Genomic DNA, 24,097 nt, shown 5'->3' with positions numbered 1-24,097 from the left:
GGGCGTTTTTGGGAACATGGTTGGGTGTTTATGGGATGCAGTTGTGGTGTAGGATGGATTATGCCCCCACGAGTGGCGTACACATGTAGGCACGTGCAGTGTGTCCTTGGGCACGAGTGCTCAGGGATTCCAGTGTGCAGGCAGAAAAGCACCTGTGCAGAGCAATGTCCTGCTGCTGTGTATCAGCAAAGCCTGTGGGCATGTGTGCAGCTTGCAGGAACAGTCACTGGAGTGGCTGCACCATGTTGTTTGAGGGGCTGTGTGTGGCAACAGCAGCACAGCTGCATGAGGAGTGTCTGATAGGCAGAAACTTACTCATCACCTCTGTTTTCCTACACTGGCTGTTCCTCTCCTTCCCTCTGCCCCCTCCCCTCAACCCCTTCTCTCTCCCCTCTCTAATGATCTGAGAGCACTGAAATCTTTCTTGCAATTTTATTTTGAACAGCAGGGGTTTAGCTGGGTATTCTTCAATGCCTCACTGTCTTCTCCACCGTGATGCCAAACATGACATGAAAACGTCCAGCAGGTTCAGACATATGGAAGGGCCTGGAACCAGTATGGCTGAACGATGCTTTTTCCCTCAGATTTATTGCAATCTTGTCCCGTTTTTCTCCCAAAAGCCCCACCAGGTGAAGTGAGGGGTGCCAGTGCTGACCTGTTGTCCCAGCCACTCCAGCTGTGCATGCCCATGGTCCTGGTGCATCATCCTTGTCTGGCATCTCTGCACACTTGCTCCTTGGTGATTGATGAGCCTCCCAAGAGCTAACGGGACGCTTCATCCCCACCAAGCACTGCCACCCACCTCCAAAGGATGCTGTACGTCCGTGAGGGGGGTGCCCAGCCACGAGGGTTCCCCCTCTCCTGAAGGCCACCACCCCAGCCTGTGTCCTGAATGCCCATGTCCTCGCACGCAAAGTCCTTCTCTCTCGGTCCATTAGTTTGTTTCCATGGCCAGTGGCAGACACACGACTCTGAAAGCTGTATTAAAAGCCAGGTCAATACCAGCCCCCACTTATTCCCTCGGGGGAAAATAAGTAAATAATGAAAGGAGGGAGTAACTCCACTTCCTAAACCAGCAAATTCTCGAATTCAGTACTGAGAGAGGCACCCCAGTTCCCAAGTGGGGAGCATTGGAGTTCTGAGGAGAGACAGCTCTGCCTCAGCACTGGCAGAACCAGGAGGGATGGGGGCCACTCAAAATCCAGTGTATCCATTATTTCAGTGAAGGCTCTGAGGCAAACTGCTCTGGCAGATGGACTCTGGAGCCGAGGATCACTACAGGAGCGAGGTAGAGACTGAGGTACTTAACGTCTTCTTTGCCTCAGTTTTTAATAGTGAGACCAGTTGTCCTCAGGGTACGCAGTCCCCTGAGCTGGAAGACAGGGACAGGGAACACAATGAAGCCCCATAATCCAGGAGGGAATGCTCAGAGACCTCCTACACTGCTTAGACACTCCCAAGTCTGTGGGGCTGGATGGGATCCAACTAAGGGCACTGAGAAAACTGGCAGAAGAGCTCATCAAGACACTTTCCATCCTTTCTCAGCAGTCCTGGCTAGCCAGGGAGATCCCAGGTAACTGGAGGTTAGCCAGTGTGACATCCATCTACAAAAATTGTTGGAAGGAGGATCTGGGGAACTACAGCCCTGTCAGCCTGACCTCAGTGCCAGGAAAGGTCATGGAGCAATTCACCTTGCCATCATACAGCACAACCAGGGAATCAGGCCCAGCCAGCATGGGTTTGGGAAAGGCAGGTCCTGCTTGAGCAACCTGATCTCCTTCTGTGGCAAAGTGACCCGCTTAGTGGGTGAGGGAAAGGCTCTGGAGGATGTCTACCTGCACTTCTGTAAAGCCTTTGGCACTGTCTCCCAAAGCATTTGTCCTGGAGAAATTGGCTGCCTGGAGAAATTGAATGGGTGCACTGTTCGTTGGGTAGAAAACTGGCTGCATGGCTGGGCCCAGAGAGTGGTGGCAAAGGGAGCAAACCTGGGCAGGACAGCTGCCACCCCACAGAACCTACATCCTGGGGTGAGAAATGACCGTGTCTGGGTCTAGACACATCTTGTGAGTCTATTTGTGCTCTTTCTCAAATGCGCTTCCATATAACCTCACTTTCTCTTCCTCTTTTCCCCTTCCTTCTCCACCAGCTGCCTGCTATGTCTGCTTCTTCCTCTCAGCCCTGCTATTTCCTTCCTTACCCTTCTGCTTCTTCCTCTCTTCCTTTTGCTTCTTGAACCAATTCCAAATTGATATTGAGATGTTTTTTTCTGCTTTGTAGATCAAGGATTAGGTGGGACATAATTTCTTCCCCACCACAGCACAGCTATTGGGTGCCCAGAGCAGCTTCCTGAGTTTCCTGTTTGTCTTTCTGTCCTCACCTCATCTGCAGTTTTGGAGGGGTGATTCTGCTGCTCCTGAAGGAAGGTGCTCATCAGGTTTTCAGCTCTTTTGTGAAATGACAACAAAGAGGTGTTACAGGTCTAGCTTTGGTTGATGTCCTCCCTCATTTTCCCTCCACTTGAATCTAGCAAAAAGAAAGGCTTTGGGGTTTTTAATGGGGTTTTTAAGCCTTCCATCTAGAGCAATGTCTTGCACATCTCTGCCTCTTCACCATGTCTATCTATAACCCTTCCCTGGGCAAAACCCTCACTATCTCCAAAGCAAACAAGATTGCTTGACCCATCCTACTGGTAATTTTAATGCAAATTATTCCCTCCATACATACATTTGTATGACCTTCTCCCTGAGCAAATTCTCTGAGCCTCTTATTGTAGGTTTTTATCAGAGAGGCCCAGAACAAGAGAGCCCTCGCAGTGGAGCTTCCAGGGTCCAATGCCATACAAATAGCAAACAGCTGTGTTAATAACCCTCATCAGTCTCCACAACAGGCTGCAGCCTTGGAGTCTCTCCTTTGCTTCCAAACCTCCCCTTGGGATTTTAGACTTTATTAAAAATAAATAGTTACAAATTCAGTTTTACAGCTGATGGCAGCAGGGAGAAGAATGGAGGAGGCAAAAGGAGCAAATGGAGGGTCTGCTGTCCAGTCAGGTCACCTGTCTGTCATCCCGGCTGTGCTGTGCCAGGGAGCAGTCTGAGTGTGGCAAGCACAAGGCCCTGCCTCCTCCGCCAGGTATCTCAGGAGAGGAGCAGGACATGTTTTTCAAGAGGACTGGGAGAACTGGATCTGAGTCCGTGGAGCTGAGCTGCTTCTGGAGGTGACAGACACCAAAAGCCAAGGAGACTGCAGAGTGGCTTATGCAGAGCGTCCTTGTCTCCTAGCTTGGCGTTTGCAGTGGAAGAATATGGATTTCAGTTCTCCTTCTCTTTTATATACAGAATCATGTGCAACAAGCAACAAACATGCAAATAAACTCCTCCCTTGAGATCCTTCCCCACTCCCTCCAGGAGTCCCAAACTCTCCCTTCTATCCTCATCTGGTCAGTGCTTAGGTGTCGCTCCTCTCCTAGTGACAGCGATGACCCTTGACAGCCATGGGGCCTACCCAAGGTGAGAGGGGACAGAATGTTTGCTGTTGCCTCAGTAGCAGAAACACTTGCTGTGGGTCCCAATCTGTCCACTGAAGGCAGGGACTCCTGTCACCTCTCCAGAGACAAGAGACCAGGCCTGCTGCTCTCCTGTCTCTGGGCAGGAAAGGGGTTCTAGCCCGAGCTGCATACCCGAGAAGAGTAGTGTATCCTCACTCCTCTCCCAGGCTGTATGACCTCATGAGAAAGGGAGTGTATCAGAGCAGCTCCAGGCTTTGGTGTACTCGGGGGCTGAGAGGCAATCATGGGAGGCATTGTTTGGTGGTGAAGGGGCTTATCCAGTGTATGGGTACGGAACAGAGGAGACTGTGGGCAGTGGGTGTGGAACGGGGAGGCTGGAGGAGTTAGATGGCTGACTCCCTGCGGTATGAGATTGTATCTAGGGGCAGAGTTGCCTGGAGCCGCTCCAGGTCCAGGTGGCTTCCAAAATCCATCATCTGGATGATACCTCCCTCCTCCTTGGTGTTGCCCCCTAACACCACACCCACTTCATCATCATCTTCATCTTCATCTTGACTGACAAGTGCCAGCTCATTCTCGTAGCAGAAGGCACTGGGAGGTGGTGGAGAAGGTAGGATGGTCATCTTGCTTTCTTGCAGCTCCCGGGCTGAGCAGCAAGGTGTGCCAGCCACCTCGTACGTCTTGTGAAAGCGTGAGTAATCCACTTTGTAGTGGTTCTTCTCCTCAAACACAACTGGTTCAAAGCGGTGACCCCAAAGGATTTCACTAGCAAGGTAAGAGCTCCGTGCCTGTGTGGTCATGGCTGTGGCTTCCACCATCCCCTCCAGAATAACCACAATCTCAAAGTTCTCCGTCTCCAGCTCTTCCTTGCCAATCCCATAAAGGGGGCTCTCCTCATCAATCTCATGAACGATAATAATGGGTGAGACCAAAAATATACGATCAAGACCCACATCGTAGCCCACATTTAGGTCCCGCTGGTCCAGGGGGAGGTATTCCCCTTCCTCTGTCATGTAGGGCTTGATGAGCTGAGCTCGGACATGGGCCTCCACGATGTGACTCCTCCTCAGGTTGCCCACCCTCCACATGAGACACAGTTTGCCATCCCGCACGGAGATGACCGCATGATGGCTGAAGAGGAGGGTCTGGGCCCGCTTCTTGGGCCTTGCCATCTTGGCCATGATAGTGCCAATCATGAAGGAGTCAATCACGCAGCCCACGATGGACTGGACTACAACTGCCATGATAGCCAGCGGGCACTCCTCAGTCACACAGCGGAAGCCATACCCAATGGTTGTCTGCGTCTCCACTGAGAAAAGAAAAGCCCCCAGGAAGCTGTTCACGTGCATGATGCAGGGCTTGAGGAGAGAGGGACCACCTGCCACCGCCGGTGCATTGAGGTCGCCATGGAAGAAAGCAATGCACCAGAAGAGGAAGCCGAAGAAGAGCCAGGAGACCAGGAAGGCGGCCGAGAAGATCATCAGCATGTATCGCCAGCGTGTGTCCACACAGGTGGTGAAGATGTCGGCCATGTAGCGCTGAGATTTGTTGCTCAGGTTGGCAAAGTAAACGTTGCACTGGCCGTTCTTCTTCACAAAGCGGTTGCGGTGCTTCCGCCGGGGAGCGTGGCCCTTCCCGTTCCGGCTGTGCCCGTTCATGCTGCCCAGCGCAGAAACCTTCTGTCCATCCTCTTCGGTTGACACGATGCTGTACCTGGGAAGAGAAGAAACAGGCGCTTCCATCAGGAATTCATGAAAGATAACAGCAACCACTGAGACAGCAAGGGCAGGAGACGTGGGTGGCTCACAGGGCTACAGTACCACCCTGTGGGATTTCACAACGGCACGATTCAGTGATTCTTGCACCATGGTGCCAACCTGACCAAAATGGTGGAGATCAGCCACAGCGTTTGCTGAGTGTTGCTGCCAGGAGGTTGCAGCTAGCAAAGTCCTGACAGGGCAGCAAAGCAGCAGCAGCTTGTAGCTCTGTGGTACCTTCCAGCCTTTATGGTGAGGGGGGATGCAAGGTTTTGAAACCTGACAGCAGCTGGGACAGCCAGGAAGCCTGGGAGCAAGCACCTGCAGCCTGACCACATTTTGGCCCTCATATAATACAAGGCTGGGAGTATCTATTTTCTCCTCTGCTCTGCTCACTGATTTCATGGTATGTGGTGACAATGTTTATACACATCCTGCACTCAGGACAATTCTGTTGCCACAGCAACATGTGTGTCTTCCAGCATCCTTTATCTAAAGCCAAAGGTGTAATTTGGAAATCAACAGCCAAAGCACTGGCAGTTTCCTTGGCAGAAGCTACACACACACTTTCTGAGAGATCTTTGCCCCTCTGGCTCCCCTCCCTCGCTCTGACACTGCCCCTCGTCATGCTGTGACAGTTGCAGATATTCCTTAGAGATGTGGTGGCAGGAGATGTTCTGACCACCGAGGAAGTCAAGAGGGTGCACTGAAGCACGAAGACTGCTCTGCCCTCATGCCTGACAAGCTGCAGCCTCATAGGACCCTGGGAGTTTCTCTCTCCCGCACCATAGTGTTGACATGTCAGCTGGAGCCCTCCATCCACATCTCACAGCAAAGACAGCACTGGTGGCTGGAGCTGTGATTCCTGGGAACATGGGGCTTCTGCAGTGCTGCTGGAACCTGTAATTTCTGGCCCAGCACCATGCAGTGCTTTGCTTCTCCTCCATAGTATTCCTCCAAGCACTACCCCTACAATATGGCATGCTTTGGATTGGAGAAGGAGAAAGGAGTCACCCCTCAGAACAGGAAAGCCGCTGGCAGGTAATTTGAGAAGAATATATCAAAAGGCAGTCTGAAGTTAGGGTCTGAGGGGCCAGATGAGGAGGACCAGGTCACTCCCAGGGCAGCAGCAGGTCTTGAAAGGAGGGTTACTCACCGATTGACTCGGACGCTGCCCATGGCTCGCTCTGTCATCGGATGTCAGGGGGCCGCGGGAGCTGGCGGGGCGTGGGCACTCATGCAGCAGCACTCACGTGGGACTGGGCAGCTCCAGGTTTCACCTCTGGCGAGCTGGGACCAGCGCTGCCATTGCGATCGCTCCTGGGCACGCGCCTGGCAGAGAAGGACGAAGCAAAACCCAGTCAGAGCCTCCCCTGACAGCGCCCATCCCAGTCCAGAGCGGCGGGCACAGGGCTCCCAGCCTTTTGCTCAGGGGGTGTCGGGAGGTCTCCTTGGGGCACTGCAGCCTGGCTCAGGCAGGTGAGGAACTGATGGATGCAGCCTGGGTGCAGGGCCCGCAGACCCCGCGCTCCCCAGCACCTCCCGCCTGCAGAGGAGCAGGGCCGGCCGGTCACCGCTCTCCACATCAAGGGCACAGCAGCTGAGCAGCTCACGGGGCCCTCGCCCTGAGCCATTATATTAATATCAGAGCTTACACCAGGACGAGAGCTCAGCCAGGCTAAATACCTCGCACACAAGGGCTAACGAATGCACAGCAGCCCTCAGGGATCCCCGTCAGCCCAGCCTAACCCGGAGGGGATTTTTCTCCAGGGTGTGCAGAACATCCCCCCGCCCCGTTTCAAATAAAAGAAGGAAAGCAATGGGTAGAGCCCAAAAGAACTGATGGAAAGGAAGGGCTCAGGGGTAGCCAAGGAGAAGCCAGTTAGAGGAAACAAACCTTGCGCCATGCCCTGTGTACAGCATCCAAGGAGAAGCTCAGCAGCAGGGTGCTGGGAGGATGTCCAGCAGATGTCCCAACCCAGTCCTCCCAGAACAGAAGAATGGGAAAGTCAAAGACAAGAGCCAACCTATTTCACCTGCCCAGAGCTGCTGGGAAGTGAAATGCCCTGAGGGGGTAATGACTCACAGATTAGGAAGGGCTTTGTACACCCATGTTAATCCTTCACTGTGTCCTTTGGATTACAGCAGCCAGTGAGGAGCGCGGATGCAGACAGAGCCAGCTAGTTTGCTTCCTCCCAGCCTCACCCATGAACAGCCACTGGTTGCCAGATATGGGGAAAATACAAGGATTTTTGGGATCAAATGTAAGGTTTAGAGTTGCTTGCAAGTGGTTGTGCACAGACAGGAGAGAGGAACAGTGAGCGATGTTGTCTAGGATGGAAAAGCTGGTGAGAACCACCCGTGTCTCATCATCAGTGATGCAGAATGGGGCTGCACGTGGCCAGGGGTGCCCACCAGCTTTCCCCAGTTAGGAGCACAGACTGGAAAGCAGCAAGTAAGGAGCTCCAGACATCACCTCTGATAGGATGAAGACTAACCAGTTACTGAGGCAGCTAAAGCTCTGCAGCAACACAAACATAGTTGTTCAGACCAAGAGTATTATGAGACCAGGAGAAGATAACAAATCTGTAATCCACAACTCACCATATAAAGACAAAAGTGAACAGCTGCCCAAAAATCCCCATCAGGAAAAAGCACTTTGACACCGAGCTCTGCCAGCTCCCAGCCCCTCACTGCCCTACAACCTCCAAGTCTTTATGGAGTCAGTTTGGCCAGATACAGGAATTTTTGCTGTGCAGCTGGGTAAACCTATAGCAGACCCTGGGGTTGGTAACCTAAATTAATCAGAAATGTTGATGTGATGAAGAGAGGACACTTCATACCCACAGATGGTCCTGCTGGGATAAAGCTAACTAGAGCGATTACATGGTGAGTTCGGACTGCAGGGTCCCACATGACTTTGGGAGGTGACAAAAGGTGGGCAGTTTATATACACCCCTCTATGCCAGCCCCAGCTGGGAGAGGAAGGGCATCCTCTTCAGCTGGCATCTTCCTCAGCCAGCCTGGATATGCCAGGCTCATCCTTAGCCAGCACTGACCCCAATGCCACAGGGAAGGCGCTGCCAAAGCTCACACATATAAGTAATTCACAACTTCCTAGAATTTTCTACAACCAACAACTCTCTTTCTCCAGCTGTAGAAACAGATGCACCATTTCTAGAGATTTTGGATTTCTGGCCCAGGCAGCAGCCAGCTCCAAAAGAGAGGAAGGAGGACCTAAGAAGCTTTGTGAAACCTTGTGCAGCAACACCTGGATCTCTGCTCCTCATCTTGCCCTCCTCCCCAAGAAGGGGCAAAGAAAGCAGATGAAATACAAGGGCTTCGTTCAGGCTGGTACAGCCATGGGATGGGATGAGCATGCTGTTAAAGAGTGCTGCATCCTATGGTGCTGTGCTTCCTCCTGGCTCCCACATGGGAGTTCATGTCAGCTGGAGCTGTGGCAGAGCCTCTTGCACAGAGTGCATCACGGCTGGACCGTGCAGCTCAGAGCCTGGGCAGTGTCTGCTGCTGGCTCCACAGTGCCCGAACAGAGTATCAGCAGCTAAAGCCACATCAATTCCTGCAACTGGTGCTTAATCACAAGGAAAGTATTTCCATAGAGGATAAAGGCTACCAGTCTGAGCACACACATTTGAGAAAAGGAAAGTAAATGCTTTTATTTGCAGTAAATGGCTGCAAGTGGGAGACCCATGGCCTTGGACCGTACACGGATCCATAGAACTCACACAAAATTGCACTCACAGATCTTCTTCTGCTTAAAATTTGAGAATTTTTCTGGTAGATTCAAGGACCTCAGCAACAACGGGCAGCATTCCTGAGGCAGGAGCTGCCTGAGGGAGCCATTTCTGCCCATTATGAGCTCGTGGGGGTTTTGCCTGTTGAAGTCTAAGCTGTGCTTCACTGCTTCCAGGCCAGTCTGTTCTCCGGTTTTCATTCTCCAGCTTGGATTTCTCCAGCTGTCCTTGGAGAATAAAGATCTTCTGCTTCAGCCTCTCCATGTTTATTTCAGCATCCAGAACCCGCTGGCTCATTAGCTGAAGATGACACTCACTCTGCTGGGCTAAGGACTGGAGCTCTCGGACTTCCCTCTCTCGTTCAGCCTGGCTGGCCTTCAGCTGATCCTGCAGGCTCGACACCATGCACACCTGTCTCTTCAAGTTGTACTGGAAGGTGTTTAACATTCTCCTGACCATGGCATTGTCCTTCCTGAGCGCAGCATTCTCACCCTCGAGCCTGTCATACTGCTTCCTGAGCACGTCGTATTCCTCCCTGGGCATGACATCCTCCCCCATGAGCACAGCACTGTCGTCCTTGAGCTCTTTGAACACCTGCCTGAGTGCAAAGTTCTCCGACATGAGCACGAGGTTCACATTCCTGAGCATTTCATTCTCTGACCTGAGGAGGATGTTCTCCTGCCTGAGCGACTCGTAGGTCGGCTGCAGGGACGGGGACTCCCTGTCCTCACTGTCCTCCTCGTGCAGCACGTGGGGCTCCGCTCCCGTGCTGCTCTCTGGGTGTCCCACATAATGGTCACCAGCACAGGCCCGTGTGGCAGTGGCCTCTGTCCCCAGGTGCTGGCCTGAGCTATGCTGGAAAGATTCATGGAAGCCACTTGGTGCTGTGCTGGCCTTTAGGAGAGCAGGCCCCCTCTGATGCCCAGGAAGGTGATAGGTCGGGCTGGGCTCCTCATCTCCAGCCAAACTGTCAGACATTCCCATGTCTTCATAAAATGGTTCCTGAAACTCCTGATCTTCCTCCTCAAACTCCAGTGCAGGCTTGGCCAACCCCACTCGTTTATCTTTCACCATGTAAGAGAGCCTGGGTTCTCCCAGATCCTCTGTCTGATTGTCATCTCTGCTATCATTGCTCTTGGACAAGGGTGAAGGACGCTCAGAGTGGCCGGAGTTCCCTGATTCTTCACTGTCATCATCATCACCACCATCTTCATCATCACCTTCCAAGCCTTGAGATTCTGGATGGACCATCATCATTAGCCCAAAGATGCTAAATGGCTGCGGCATTTTTCAGGATGCTCTGGGCTGCAGCAAGCAGGAGAATCCGAATTGTCCTCCTGGAGCGCAGGCCGTGCAGGCCGTTGACACTGATGAGCAGTGTGCCACCTTCTGCAGCCTCAGCAGGGCTTGGTGTGGCCACCAAAATCCCTCTGTTTAGAACACCAGGATGTTCAGGAGGGAGAGGAGAACCACATACCTCTGCATCTTGTCTCTGGGGACAACTGGAACCACCAACATTCCAAGGTCTGTGATGTCATCGAGTTCCATGTGTGCTGAGCTGTCAGAAGCAGGGGAGAGGGAGGAAGCAATCAACTGCTGTCCTGATTCTGTCTAGGTCTGCATTAATTTTCTTCGTAGTAGCCAGCACAGTGCTGTGTGTTGGATTTAGTACGAGAACAAGGCTGATAACACAGACATGTTGGAGTTGTTGGTGAGTAGTGGATTACTCTAAGCCAAGGACTTCTCTGTTGCCCATGCTCTGTCAGTGAGGAGCTGTGCAAGAATCCAGGAGGGAGCATGGCCAGGACAGCTGGTCCAAACTGGCCAAAGGGATATTCCATGCCATAGAACATCATGCCCAGTATGTAACTGGGGGAGTTAACTGGAAGGGACTGATGACTCTCTGGGGACACACTGTTCGTCAGTCAGTGGGTGGTGAGTAATTGGGTTGTGCATCACTTATTTCTCTTTAGTCCTGTTATTCTCTCTCTCTGCTCATTATTACTATTACTACTATTATTATTGATAATAATAGTAATATGATTCCCATATTTATCATTATTATATTTTGTTTCAATTATAAAATTGTTCTTATCTCAACCCACAAAAAGTTTACCTTTTTTTTCAATTTCCCTCCTGCCTGGGGCTGGGGGCAGTGAGAGGGAGAGAGGGGCTGAGTGATACATAAGTTGCCTGCTGGGGTTAAACCACAACAACTGCAAATGTGTTTTTGGCAGCAGGGGGATAAGCTGTCTTCCTGGCTGCAGAGCTGACCCCAGCTTGGGGATGCTGCCAGTGGGCAGAGAGCAGCTCATGAAGCCACCTGAGACCTGCAGTGTAAAGGAGGGACAGGGACCATCCAGCCCGGGTAGCAGCATGGGTTGGAGGGGACAACCCTGTCCCACAGGGTACCGAGACATGTCCACCAGCAAGGTCAAGCCACTGGCATTTTGGTGGGGGCTCACCCTGGACAGGGGCAGGAGACATCACCAGCACTTTGGCCAGAGGCACCACTCCAAGCTGAACGGCCAGTGAAGGGTCCACGCTGTGGTGCTGCCAATCTGATTCATCCCCTGCTGCCAGCTGGCACAGGGAAGTGTTAGTAATACCGAGTGCCACAAACTCAGAGCGGCACGAGCCAGGAGACGAACAAAAATAAACACATTTCCCACTTCCACCCCAACACACCCCCACAGCGCGTGGTGCCGCCATGGGAAGGACAGACAGGCAGGTGAGGAGCCCTGCGCTGGGGACTGCTACCACACTGGGTCACTCATTGTCCCTCCTCAGCAGCTGGTGGCCCAGGGCCACCACTGACATCCCTGATGGCAAAATTGATGCCGCCAGCTTGGCAAGGCCAGGGGCCTTACCAGGAGCCCAAATCCTATGCAAATGTAGTTCAAATGGCTGTGAAAAGGTCCCATTGCAACTTGGAAACCTGGAACACAAATGGAATGAAAGGGGAAGGCTCAGAGGTGTCTCCAGCAGAAGGGGATTATATTCATATCCTGAACGGGCAGCTGCCTGTCACATGGACAAGGGGGAGGAAAGCCTGGCTGAGGACAGAGACACGAATCCAGAGCATGCCTGAGGACATTTCTTGGAGCTTGTTCTGCCTCCTGGGACCCACATGTGGAGGAGGAAGCTGCAGGGTCAGTGGCAACTCCTATGGAGTGGGATGAAACCAAGCTGGTGGGTGCAGCAAGGAGAGATGCTAGGCAGGAGGCGGCATGCATCCCTTTCCATCCCTCTGCTGCCTGCACCAGGTATACATGAACACCCATGTATTTCACGGCCTGCAGAAGCCCCCAGCACTCTGGGAAGCTGCTGCAGCACGGACATCACAGCCACTGCCTTGCAGCATTGAAACTGTCAGCCAGGTGGGTCTCCAGGGGCCAGCAGCTGCCTCCAGCCCCAAAGCAGGCGCTACCCTTCCCTGTTTCCCAACCACTTTCCCCCTCCTGTGTCTTAGATTGAGCGATGCCAGGACACCACCACGGTGCTGCAGTCATCTCCTCCTTCCCGTGTGACACCGTGCTCCAGCAGCACAAGCCATCACACCAGCCCACACTGCCACCCCGGTTCTGCTCTGGCCCTGAGCAGACACGTGGGGCTGCACTGCTGCTGTGCCTTTCCAAGGGATCTGCAGGCTAATAAGGTCAAGGCGCTTGGTGCCGGGGCAATGACTCCATCGCTGCATCCCTGTACACAGCGCAGCACCTCGCACGTCCTGGTCTTTCTCCAGCCCCTGCCAGTGTAGATCATATATTGTCAATCCTTCCTTAAATTTGCAATGGAAGAGTCTCATGAAACAGAACAGAAAAGTCCACGCTAAAGCACTCCCCCACTTCTCTTTTTATAACAACCGTATCTGGTGCTCTGGGACATACACTGTGAGCGACAACGATGGAAAAATCCCAGGGTATTTTTACACTCCTAGTCTTTGCTTTATCTGGAGTTGTCTGGCAAATGCTTCCCTCCTGTCTGTGGTCAATACCACAGCCGCTGGTTGCGCTCCGCTTTGTGCCTTTGTCCCTGTTACCGGCTCTGTAGCACCGGCTGGCTTGGGATCAGCATCCACAGACCCATCCTGCCAGCTCGGGCACGCTGACAACACGGCAGACGAACTTCTCGCCTCTTGGGGAGTCAGGGCGGAAACACCCACAGCTGAGAAGGGACCTCTTTGCCTTTTTGCAGAGCCTTGCAGACCCACAGCATTCTGTGTGTCCTCGCCATCCTCTTAGTAACTCCATCTCCTCTGCTATTGCTCATGAATATTCCCAGGGTTCGTGCCAGGGCTCACAGGGCAGCTTGGTGCCATGGGGGGCTGTCCTGCCACACGAGTCAGCGGCCGAGCTCTCGCTCCTCTGTGCCGGCAGGGCAGGGTGCCAGGCGCTGTACGAGCACACGCGAAGGCACAGTCACCGTGCAGGAGAGTTTTACCATATTAAAAAGGCAAGTGACATATGGAAGGTGAGGGGAGGAAGCTGTAATCAACTCTATACCATTTTTATATACACACTTCTGCCTTTTCGTTCAATAATTATAAATAGATTAAGTGCCAAGAGTCCCCATCTGCCCCTCAAGGCATGATCTGCTGACCAGTTTCCCTCTCCAAAAGAGGATTTTATTCATGTGCCCCTGCCCGGTTTATATTTTGGAGTCGAGTGAGAAGGGGGGATATTTTTTCCCCCTGTGAAGCTCTGGAGCCTGAGGATGGGTAATATGAAAACAAAACAAAATGATTTGAAGTTAAACCATCTCAGTGTGTGACTCAGAGCTATTCATAGCTCCCTGAAGCCAGCTGCAGCAACGGAGCCAGAAGGATTCTGCCCGTATTATTATTCCAATTACCATCTGAATTAAAAGTTTGAGCAGTGATCAACCCACATGCTGATGGGAGGGGGAGAGAAGAAAGCGAAGAGAGAAGGAGAGAAAGAGTGAGAGGGAGAAAAAAACACATAAAAATGGGAACCACACAAAGGTCCCCAGGATGACAAAGTCGGGAAGAGGCACAGAAAGGTGACAGCATCACCTCCTGCCTGCTCCCACACCACCCCAGCGATCCCTGCTGCTGCTGCACTGTCCAGACAATGGCGCTGCAAGAACAGCTGCCTGCTCCCCAGCATCTTGGACTAGAGGGGGGATACCCCGCAGTGGGGCTGGTGGGATTGGCGCTGGCATTCACCCACTCTTCTCTGGCCAAAATGGGTCTGGGGGTACAAGACAGAGGGGCTGGGGGTTGACTGAGCAGGATTGGAAGGAGAGGATGGTGCTGGAGTGGCAGCTGGGGAGAAGTCCCTGCTTTTTCTTGCTGAGCGAGGTAGGTGGGTGTTATTCTTTGTAGCTGGCATCAGAGGAAAAATTAAATGCTCAGAAGGCCCCTGGCCTTCCCTGGGTGGCGTTCTTGGCCAAAAAGGAATGGAGATTTTGTAGTAGCCAGGGTGCAGACCGCATCCCACCTGCTCCTGAGGAAACACAGGGGCTGACATACACCCAGCACCCTGCCTGCCAAAGCCACAGACAGGACCCTGGAGGGTTGATGCAAAACCTGCAAGAGCTGAAAAACTGAAGGCTCTGGGCTGTCCCTGAGGTCCTCATAACCCAGGCAGATGCATTATGCTCAGGTCAGCTCCTCCAGCTTCCCAGCACAACTGCACAGTGCAAAGGGCATCTTCCCTAATCCCCTCCTCCTTGGAATTCCCTTCACTGGGCGTCCTGCCCTGTGGGAGCTCTGATGTAAGGCCATTCCCAGCAGCATCCATGTGCTTCAGCATCTTTTCAGCACAAAGTGCCTGGCCATGCGGGGTGTCTTGATGGCTTTTGGCTACTCAGGGGACAAGGATAATTATCGGTGTGCAGGAAAGGGGGGCAAGGGTGGCTCACGTCATCTGCCTGCCTGCTGCAGTTGTGCTCTTGACAGGGCAGGGATGGACTGCCAGTGACTCTGCCAAGCGCCCAGCAAGGCAGGTGCCTGCAAATAGTTTATGAATGATGATAACAACAGTGACAGCAGCAAGGGCGAGCAATAACCAGGGCAAAGCCTGCTCTGCGGCAAGCCCCCGATCGAGAGAGGCTGCAGCCGCTGCTCCGCACCCAGCTGCCGCACGACAGCTGAGTTCCCAGCCTGGCCTGGCTGCTGAGCACTAACCCATCAGTGACAGGGAAAAAAACCTCCCTTCACCCCCCTTGTCACTATGCTAACAAGGAGCTGAGCAGAGTCACGAGCCTCCTGAAAGGGCCCCAGCTTCTCCCCTTTCAGCCATGCCTGCTAGGCACCAGAAACAGAGCAGAGGGAGCATCCCAGGTAAGCTGCAAAACCGCATTCCCGCGGATCAAGTATTCCACTACAGGTTTGCTGACTTGTATTGCTGCAGCTTGATCCGTCAGGTTTAACCAACACATCTGGAAAGTGTCAAGACTAAGTGCTTCCCAACTCACGTACGAAGGACCTTTTCCCCCTCCTTCCCCTACCCCCCAGCTCTCTGACAGGGTGGGGCTGCCATCGCGGGCAGGACGGGGCTGGGGGAGAGCAGTGAGAAGCGGGACACGGCGGCTGCATCTGCACACTGCCAGGACTGCGATATCCCCCCCGCCATCACTACGGGTGGCTGTCATACCCCTGCTCCTCCGGGCTGCGACAGTCGCTCCCGCTGGCATCCTGCCTGCTCACCTGCCTGTCGCCTGCTGGCACTCGGTGCTGCCCGCAACTTCTGCCCGCTCACCTCCACCCAGGCACGAGGCTCTTTCTTGCTGGTGGGAACAACGGGAACAGGAGAGGAGAGGACTTCTGGGGCCGCTGTGTCTGGTCCCGTGGCAGGCACCGCCTCTTCGTAATGCCATCGAGCTTTTCAGAGGGATGAAGCGCCTGTCTGCCCAGCCTCTGGGATCCCCAGTGCCCTTCAGCCCTGCACTCACCGCGCTGCTGGCGGGGCCAATCTATACAGCTCTCCCGGGGCTTTACCCTCCTCTACACCAGAGTCACTTTCGACATCCACTTGCTCTAAGACTCCTTTCAGCTGGTCAGTCTGCGCGGGTGCTTAAGCAGGCTGCCAGCAGAAAGGGAGCGGGCGAGAGGAGAGGGGAGAGCGAAGCTGAAGGCAGGGGAAAGGAGAACAGGCAGCAGAGAGGCAGCTGGGACAAGGCCAGCAGCTCATTGTACCAATGCTGGTGCTGCTTGCCAGGGAGGGAAGGAGGTGAGGAGAGGTGTCAGGGTCGTTTCTCTGAGCCTTTTGCAGGGGACAGAATGGAGGATGCTGCTTCCCTCATTATCGAACAGCACCAGGCTCCCTCTGAAGTGTTTCAGGAGAAATGTTGCCATAGAAATAAAACAGCCGTCCAGATTGTGAGGGGCAGACCCACTGCCATGGTGGCAGGAGCGTGGGCAGAGCGGCGGCAGGAGCCCCTGGCTGGCAGCGAGGGGGGGTGCTGGGCTGGAGGGTATCTTGTTCTCCATCCTCCACTCTCTAATTTCCAGTGAGAGCAGCAGTGGTGTTGCTGTGCCAGCATGGCTGGTGCCGAGAGACGGTGGGCATCTCCTGCCCAGGTAAATCAGTGGGTTATTGCCAAAACTGTCCCTGAAGCAAGCTGCCTGCTGCCAGGATCCCAGGAGGACAGGCATGGAGGTGCATGGGTCTCTGGGGCCACTTGGGACAGGGTCACACTGCAGCCGGCTCCCATCCCTCAGCCGCCTATGCCACGGCACCGCCTTCACTGCTGGAGAACGAACCTGAGAGGTCTGAGGGTGAGAACCAGCTGAAAAGCAGCCCTTGCCTGTCCCAAGCTCCCCACTGCCAGACAGTCAGCATCTCTCCCAAGAAGGGGCTTCAATCCCAACCATCTCCATTAAAACCACGTTGCCTGGCGAGGAAAACCGGTGCCGGTGCCTCTGGGGGTTCCCTGCGAGGCCTCTCCTTGCCCTGGTAAGGGGCACAGGAGCAGTGACGTCAAGGAGCAGGAATTCAGCCTGACTCAGTTTCGCAGCGCTGCGAGGCAAGCGCAGACGGCTTCGCTCAGCCCGTGCCATTCACAGAAAAACGAGCGCCAGCGGGAGGCTGGGAGCCGCGTGGATGAGTAAGGGATCGATTGCTAAGACGCCAGCATCCATCTATTGATTCCTGGCCGCACAGCCGGGTTAAGCCAGCCCAGCGCAATAACGAGGCAGGAGAGGGGGACTTGCTGAGGGCAGAGGGCCATTAACTGCTCTGCTCTGCGTCCGCACTGATGTCAGTGCCCTCCTCCCCCTTGCCGGCACCCTCCTGTCACTGACACCACCCCAGGGATGCAGCTGCTTCCCGGGCGTGGCCGATGGCTGAGCTTGGGGTGGCCGAGAGGATGGAGGGGCCAGTGGGGACCGGTCCTGCCAGGTAACTCCATCCCTCCCCAGACACTTCCTCGCTTTCCGGTTTTCCTTGCAAACCATGGCAGGAGGCTGCAAGGGATGAGGACCACTGCCAGCCCCCTGCCAGCACCACGCGTCGGGGCACTTGATCTCAGCACCCAAACAGGGAAAGATGGAAGAAGAAAAAGGTGGAGGAGAGGGAACCCACTTCCCTGCAGATCAGCCCTCTCCAGCTTATCCTCTCTGTGGCCATCCTCACCATCTGTCCTTTTCCCTACCACCCCCTGTCCCCACCAGATTCATGCTTCCCTCCTAAGGTACATATTTCCCCTGTACTTATTATTATTTTCCGTGACTGCAAACAGGAGAGGCCACACACTGCTGGGGTGTTTCCAGCTTCTGTGGGTGCCATTCCTGGTGGTGAATGGAGAAGGGACATATTCCCATGTCTGTCAAGATGTACTCCCCATGCACCTGACTGATCCCTCCCAGGCTCCGGGTAACCCCAAGCCCTGGGCTCATCTCCACACCTCCCACCTCCTGTGGATGCCTCCTCCCGAGAAGCCAAGGAGGGCAGAGAGCAGGGGTTGAGGGTAGCCTTGGAGCTACGTCACCTCTGCCACACATTCCCGTGTGCGCTGTCACCGTCTGCCCTTCAGAGCACACCCGCCACGGGGAGCAAGGGGAGAAGAGAGAGGCCCCAGAGCTGCTGTTTGCTTTGCCATGGATGGAATTAGGGCTGAGCAGCGGGAATAGGAAACTCCAGGCTCTTGCCAGAAGGATTTGGTTGACTCCAGGCAATTTGCCCAGGAGGGAGGGCCTTGGGGGCTGAAGGGCCAGGGATGTCCAAGGTGATCTGCCAGCACCATGCAAACCTGCCTGCCCACTCCTGCCCTGGCGGGGAAGCCGACCTTGCCAACAGGGAGTAAAGGCAGACTTTCTCTAGTACTTTGCTCATGGCTTCCTCCTGAGCTCCTTCACCCAAACCCACTATCCAGAAGACCCTTTGCACTGTGCCTATCTGGGGGTGTTGGACCACCAGCAGCAGGATCAGCCATGCTGGGACTAGGAGAGGTGGAAGGCAAGGGAGAGGGGGGCAGGTCTGAAGCCCAAAATCTCCACAGACAGCAGGAGAACGAACACGTCCCCTTCAGCCCCATTTGCACCCAAGAGCTTGGAGAGCAGGTCTCCAGCTGCCTTCTTCCCTGTGAACTGGCCGGGACCAGCACAGAGAAGAATCTACAGAGCAGGAGAAACAAAAGGTGAGCAAGACCCAGCCCAGGGCGAAGAAGACTCTAAGAAAACACGGGGAACTGAAAAAATGAAGAAGTTACCTGCAAAGCGACCGAAGTCAGGGTGGCAAGGGGGCGGGGAGGGAAGTTGGGGAGGTTTAGAGGCAGGAGCCCACCCCTGCCCCTCGGCCCGCGGCCGCCCCGGTAGCTGTACGTGCATACGCCATGCACACAGGCAACTTTATTATTCACTGGCACGCTCACACGAAGCCACGCATCTCTCCCTAAGTTATATTTATAGCTGTTCCTCGGAGCGAACGCAAATGAAACAATACATTATTTTCCTAAGGGAGAAAAACCCTTCCCGCTCTCATGCCGGTGAGGAGAGCAGAGCTCCCGGGTACCGCCTCTTACCCGGGTCCTGCCGAGGGCTGCCGCCTGCCCCAGCCGTGCCGAGCCAGCGTCAGAGGAAGGGGGAAGCGGCCGGTTTCTCCATCTCACCATGAAATGCCTCAGCCGGACCGGAGGAATCAGGGAAGTCTCTCTGCAGTCCTCGCTCGCCTCCAGCCTAGGTTTATTTTTTTCCCCTCCCGAAGAGCTACTTCTCCGCTGCGACCTGCTCCTCTCCTAACTCTGCCCTGCCCACGCCAGCGCTCTCCTTCTGCCTCTGCCTCTCAGAATTTTTTGCTCCCAGGAGCGTCCATCCCACGGAGTGCTGATGTGCCTTCGTGGCTCAGCGACGGGTTCAGGTCTCCCCCTCCTGCCTGGCTCCTTCCTTCTCTGGCATTATTTGCCCGTGCCCCTTGCTGCCCCCCTGCTCTAGTCCCCAGACCCCCCTCTCCCTGACACTCTTCCTCCCTTTGCGCTCCGCTCCCTTTCCCTGGCTGCCTCTCCCCCTCGCTGATTGCTATGCAGTCTGTAGCTGAGAAGTCAGTAACTCTGTGGTAGGATCCAACAGCTTTCCGCTACTTTAGCCCATCCTCGCATGTGAGCTCAGAGCTGCGGAGCCGCCATGGGGGAGACGAGAGCAACCATCGGCAGCGGGAAAGGGACGGTGGGGCCGCCAGGTGCCCCCAAGGAGGTGAATCCTCCTCCTGGGCTGCTGCACAGAGATGAAAGGACTACCGTCAGAGCGTTTTTTCCCACCTGGATTTGGGGTGCCGGGCTGACACCTCGCCCTGTGGAAGGACCAGGCTCTCCCAGCTGATGCAGAGTGTTTGCTGTGGGGCATTGCCTCCCCACTCTACAGAGCTGGTGATTTCCTGCCGGGATGGGCAATGCTGGGACAGGAGCGTGGACACGGAGGGGCCAGACCCCAGGGCTCCAGGGTAGTGCACAGCCACCCTGCCAGGAAACCTGTCCAGGAAACCTCTTTCTGTGTCTCCATGGCCAGCAGCATCTCAGAGGCTTGAAAAAGGTCACTTCTTGGTGACAAGGAGAGAAGGTGGGGGACTCTGCTGCAGCAAAGCCAGAGGCTGAAGAGACCCCTGACCACACAGGCAGTGGCTGTAGGCACAGGGTCCTGGGGACAGCCCTGCTCCAGGACAGCGTTGTTTGAGGACATGGCTTCTGTCTTGGTGTCTCACCTGCTGTCCCCAGTGTTAAGGCCTGTGCTAAAAAGCCAAAAAAGACCAAAAAACCATTTTTTGAGTCTCCTCTGGCCCCCAATCCTGCAACGACCATGACCCTCCCTCCCAAAATCATCCCAAGATGTGGCACATGGGATGACCCCTGCACAACACGCTGTGGAGCCTGCTGTCCCCCGCCAGCACCAGTGAGTGCTGCCATGGCGAGCACAGCCCGCTCCCACCTGGCAAAGCCACTGCCAGGGAAGCAGAGGGTGGGTTTAGTAACTCCATGCAGATGAGCAGCTGCAAAGCAGGAATGCATCAGCCCCCTGAATGGGTCAGTTCACCCCAGTGCACCCATGGCCGCTCCCTGCTGCTCCTGGGGAGCTGCTGTGCCTGGATGGAGCAGGGTCAGCCTGTCCATCCCCTCTGCAGCCATCCCTGTGAGGACCTCGTTCAGATTCAGAAGGGTACTTACTTTCCCAAAAGCTCTGTCTCTAGGGCCTGTGGGGCTGCTTCCCAAGAGCTACTGACCAGGATCTGCACAGCTGTCCTTTGGCAAAGCATACCATCCCTCTGGCACCATGACAGGCCTTTCCTCGTCATGTGATGAAGGGACGAATATGGGGCTGAGACATCTTGGTCTTTCCCAGAGTGGGCAAAGCTGCCAAGTGCAGCCCCGCGGCTGCCTCAGCTTCAGGTCAGGTTTCCCCCTCTCTGCCTTTTGCTCCTCATCGCTGGCTACACCGAGACCTCACCACGTTTCCCTCTGCCTTTGCAGCAGGAGGATGGATGGCTGCACCTTGTGCACAGTGTGGCAGCCCAGCACTGCCAAGAGGCAGCTGGCACTTCCAGAGCCAATGAGAGGGACATGGGGATGTGGCATTGAAGATGCCACCAGCCTCTTGCTGTCCTTGTGCCCCCCAAGTGCCACGCCCTGACCGCCCCATGGCCGCCGGCCCCAGCAGCGGGGTGGCTCACACTCGCCGCCCCCGCCCGTCTCCACCAGCACTGTCTTTAATAAGAAGTGTGGAATATTTTAGCACCTATGGAAAAGCCACCACAGACGGTGGTGGCAGCCGTTGCCAGGGAGACGCTCCCAAAAATAGCCCCACTCCGCCAACCTTTCCCAGTGCTGCTGTGGGGATTGAGGGAGGCAGAGGGATAGAGGGATGGAGGGATGGTAGGGTGGAGGGAGAGATGGATAAAGGGATGGATGAAAGGAGGGAAAGAGAGATGGAGAGATGGACAGAGGAATCTTTGGAGGGGTGAATGGAGAGGTGAATGGAGAGAGGAGGAGGGAGGGGTGGTTGAAAAGATGGAGGGAGGAATGGATGGAGAGAAGGAGAGAGAGAGAGGGATGGCTGGAGATGGCTGGAGATGGGTGCAGCAGAAAGCAAGAGCTCCTGGGAAGGTGGGCAGGTGCTGCCTGCCCCTTCTTCTGCCTGGGCATGAAGAGAAGTTCTACCTTCATGCCAGCAGCCCCTGCTTGGACACCTGTGGTCCTGCATTCCTGAGACACCAGCTAAGCCAGCAAAAACCCTCAAGCCCTCTCTGCCCTGAGCAGGTTTGACTTTGAGTGTTTAAACCAGAGGACAATGTTCTGGACTCCTTAGCACCTGCCAGGCTCCCTCTGCCATCCTCCTCCAACCATCCCATCTCTGTCCCCAGTGTTCCAGAACTGCCCAGCCAAACTGACCTGGTCATGGGTGCAGTGATGGTGACACACAGAGGTGGCCCATGGTGCTCAACCCCACCATGTTCCCCAGCCTCTCTGGGAATGCAGAATCATTTTCCTCTCTTGGACAAATCCCTGAGGCTGCCCACTCTCCCAGGAGGTCTGGGTGCAGCCTGAGCTACCTCCTGCAGCAGAAATGGAGGGGGACACCTGGAGCACCACCGGGGGCAAAAGCACAGAAGCCTTCCTGATAGAAGGAAACCAGTGTTTTAGTGATAAGGAAACCCCCTTTTGTCCCTCTTCTCATCCCATAGTCATCACCTCACAGGACAGGCGGAGGTGGAGCAAGGCCCTGGATGAAGCTGCTGCTGCCTGTCCCAGGGGCTCTGCAGGAGGAGCCTTCCCAACCAACAGAGGCAGAGAGGGAAACCCCAAAAATAGAACTAAAGGAGGGGGATAAGGGGAGGGGGGGGAGAAAAATAATCCCAGCAACCCAAAAATCTCATTTTTAATATCAAATCCCAGCTCACTTGCCTCCTTGTCACCCTGGCGACATTCCTTGTGGTCACCATGGAAACGGGAGGCATGGAGAGAGCATCACCATGCGGGGTGGTGGCAGCACCCGGCATTATTTTGGGAGGCAGGGAGACACCCGGCGCAAGGCGCTTTGCATTGTGGCAGGGCGGGAGGAGGGAAGGTTTATTTTTACTTGGTCCCACTCCATGTGCCAATTTTTTCTCCTCTAAGAGCCTGGGTGTCCCTTGCCCTGCTGCAGCTTTCCTGTGGCCTTCATGTGCCACACAGGGATGTCCCACAGGGACACCCCAGCCCTACCACCCTGTTCCAGCTGGGTGAGCTTGATTGGGCTGCTCCCATGAAGTCCCTCTAATGGTCACCTCAGCCGGTGGTTCCTGGTGCCACAGTGGGAGATAATGCTGGGACTTGGAGCCCAACAGTTCTTCTTGGGAGGGTGCAAGATGAAGAGACTAAACCTTTGCCACCCACACCAGTTTTACCCCTCTGCAGGGTGCTTCTTTCCCTGGGTGGGACAAGAAGCTGCAAAGAGGAGTGCAGGGACAAGAGAAAGACGAGGGCTCTCAGACTTTGCACACCAGCGGATTGCAAGGGGACCTCTTGGAAGAGGTCTGTTCCTTCCCCCCAACTTCACATCCCTGCTCCATGGGTCAAAACTCTTTGCCCACCTGCAAAAGGACCTGGGATACCAGGGAGCTGCAGGGCCACCAGGGCTGGGGCTTGGCTTTCACCAGCACCCACACGGCCTTGCAAAGCCGCGCTGAAATCGCAGGCAGCTCCACTCTGACATCTGGAAACCCAATTGGGCCAGTCCCTACTCTTGGCCAATCCTCTCCTTTGCTCTAACCCACCCTTCTCCCACCACACCAACCCTGCCTCAGTGCCCTGGCTGGGGGCAGGTAGGGATGTCTCCAGTTTTGTGGGGCCAAGCAGGTGTTTTCCAGCCCGGCCTGTGAATCCATCTGGAAAAGCCCTATGATGCAGGTGCTGGAGCGTCAGAGAGGGAAAACACAACCGCCAACCTAATGGGCAGGGAGGAAATGTATGCAAATGTATTCAGAAAGGGATCCGGTGATGCTAATAGGCTTGTTAATCCTCTCAGAGAGCACCAGGAATAATATTTTTACACTTCAGTCGTTAAGGATTTTACTCCAACCAAGCCCATGAGGGCAGAGAGAGATGTGTAGGGGACAGCCGCAGGTCATGGTTGGGGACAGGGAGGGCAGCTGCCAGAGCCAGCTCTGGGACAAGAGCAGGCAGGATCACACAATCCAAGAGTAACCAAATTAGACCCACGGCCAGGTGTGATTTGCTCAGGGACAAGGAGACAGATTAAAACTTCCATTTGGTTGTACTAAAGCAATGTTATATTAGTGATTAGAAATTGATTATCTAATTGCTGGGTCTTGATGCAGAGGTCCCCCTGCTGCTGCCATGAGATCTCCCTGCGTAACTGTGCTCCAAGGACAGGGTTTATTCAAACTAAGTTGGTCACCCAGGGCTGTTTGCAAATATATTAAAACTTTCTAACTATCACAACTGAGTTCCCTTCTGTGAAATCTATAGACCCAGCAGCAACCACGTGCTTCTTTCGCTCACATTCCCTGTGGTGCTTGTAACCCTCTTGCAGGAATCCAGGATTAATATTTTCAGTGAAGTTTGTTTCAAACCAGCCCTTAGGAGGATCTTTTGTTTTCTTCAGGGCTTGGCTCAGGGATCCACACTGC

General features: G+C 54.6%; 2 protein-coding genes across 4 annotated transcripts; both read right to left on the bottom strand.

Moving 5' to 3' along the window:
• Positions 1 to 415: 415 nt before the first annotated feature.
• Positions 416 to 19,394, bottom strand: KCNJ4 (potassium inwardly rectifying channel subfamily J member 4). Of its 3 annotated transcripts, none has more exons than XM_010410582.4 (3): positions 19,005 to 19,394; positions 6,419 to 6,594; positions 416 to 5,218 (listed from the first exon to the last, which is right to left on the bottom strand). In XM_010410582.4, the coding sequence occupies exons 2-3, from the start codon at positions 6,454 to 6,456 to the stop codon at positions 3,889 to 3,891; spliced, it is 1,368 nt and encodes a 455-aa protein (XP_010408884.1). In that variant the 5' UTR covers positions 6,457 to 6,594; positions 19,005 to 19,394; the 3' UTR covers positions 416 to 3,888. The 3 variants fall into 3 exon arrangements, with proteins under 3 accessions (XP_010408884.1, XP_010408885.1, XP_019147903.1); XM_010410583.4 differs by lacking the exon at positions 19,005 to 19,394 and adding an exon at positions 15,691 to 15,950; XM_019292358.3 differs by lacking the exon at positions 19,005 to 19,394 and adding an exon at positions 7,160 to 7,346.
• LOC104696318 lies at positions 8,925 to 10,917 on the bottom strand. Its single transcript, XM_010410581.4, is given in 2 exon segments — positions 8,925 to 9,209; positions 9,211 to 10,917. Coding segments are annotated over 2 exon segments (1,299 nt in total). The 5' UTR covers positions 10,305 to 10,917; the 3' UTR covers positions 8,925 to 9,004.
• Positions 19,395 to 24,097: the final 4,703 nt, after the last annotated feature.

Source organism: Corvus cornix, chromosome 1A, assembly GCF_000738735.6.
Source record: "Corvus cornix cornix isolate S_Up_H32 chromosome 1A, ASM73873v5, whole genome shotgun sequence".
Taxonomy (NCBI): domain Eukaryota; kingdom Metazoa; phylum Chordata; class Aves; order Passeriformes; family Corvidae; genus Corvus; species Corvus cornix.
The sequence above is the reverse complement of the archived record's forward strand: the minus strand, read 5'-3'. Positions and strand labels throughout refer to the sequence as shown.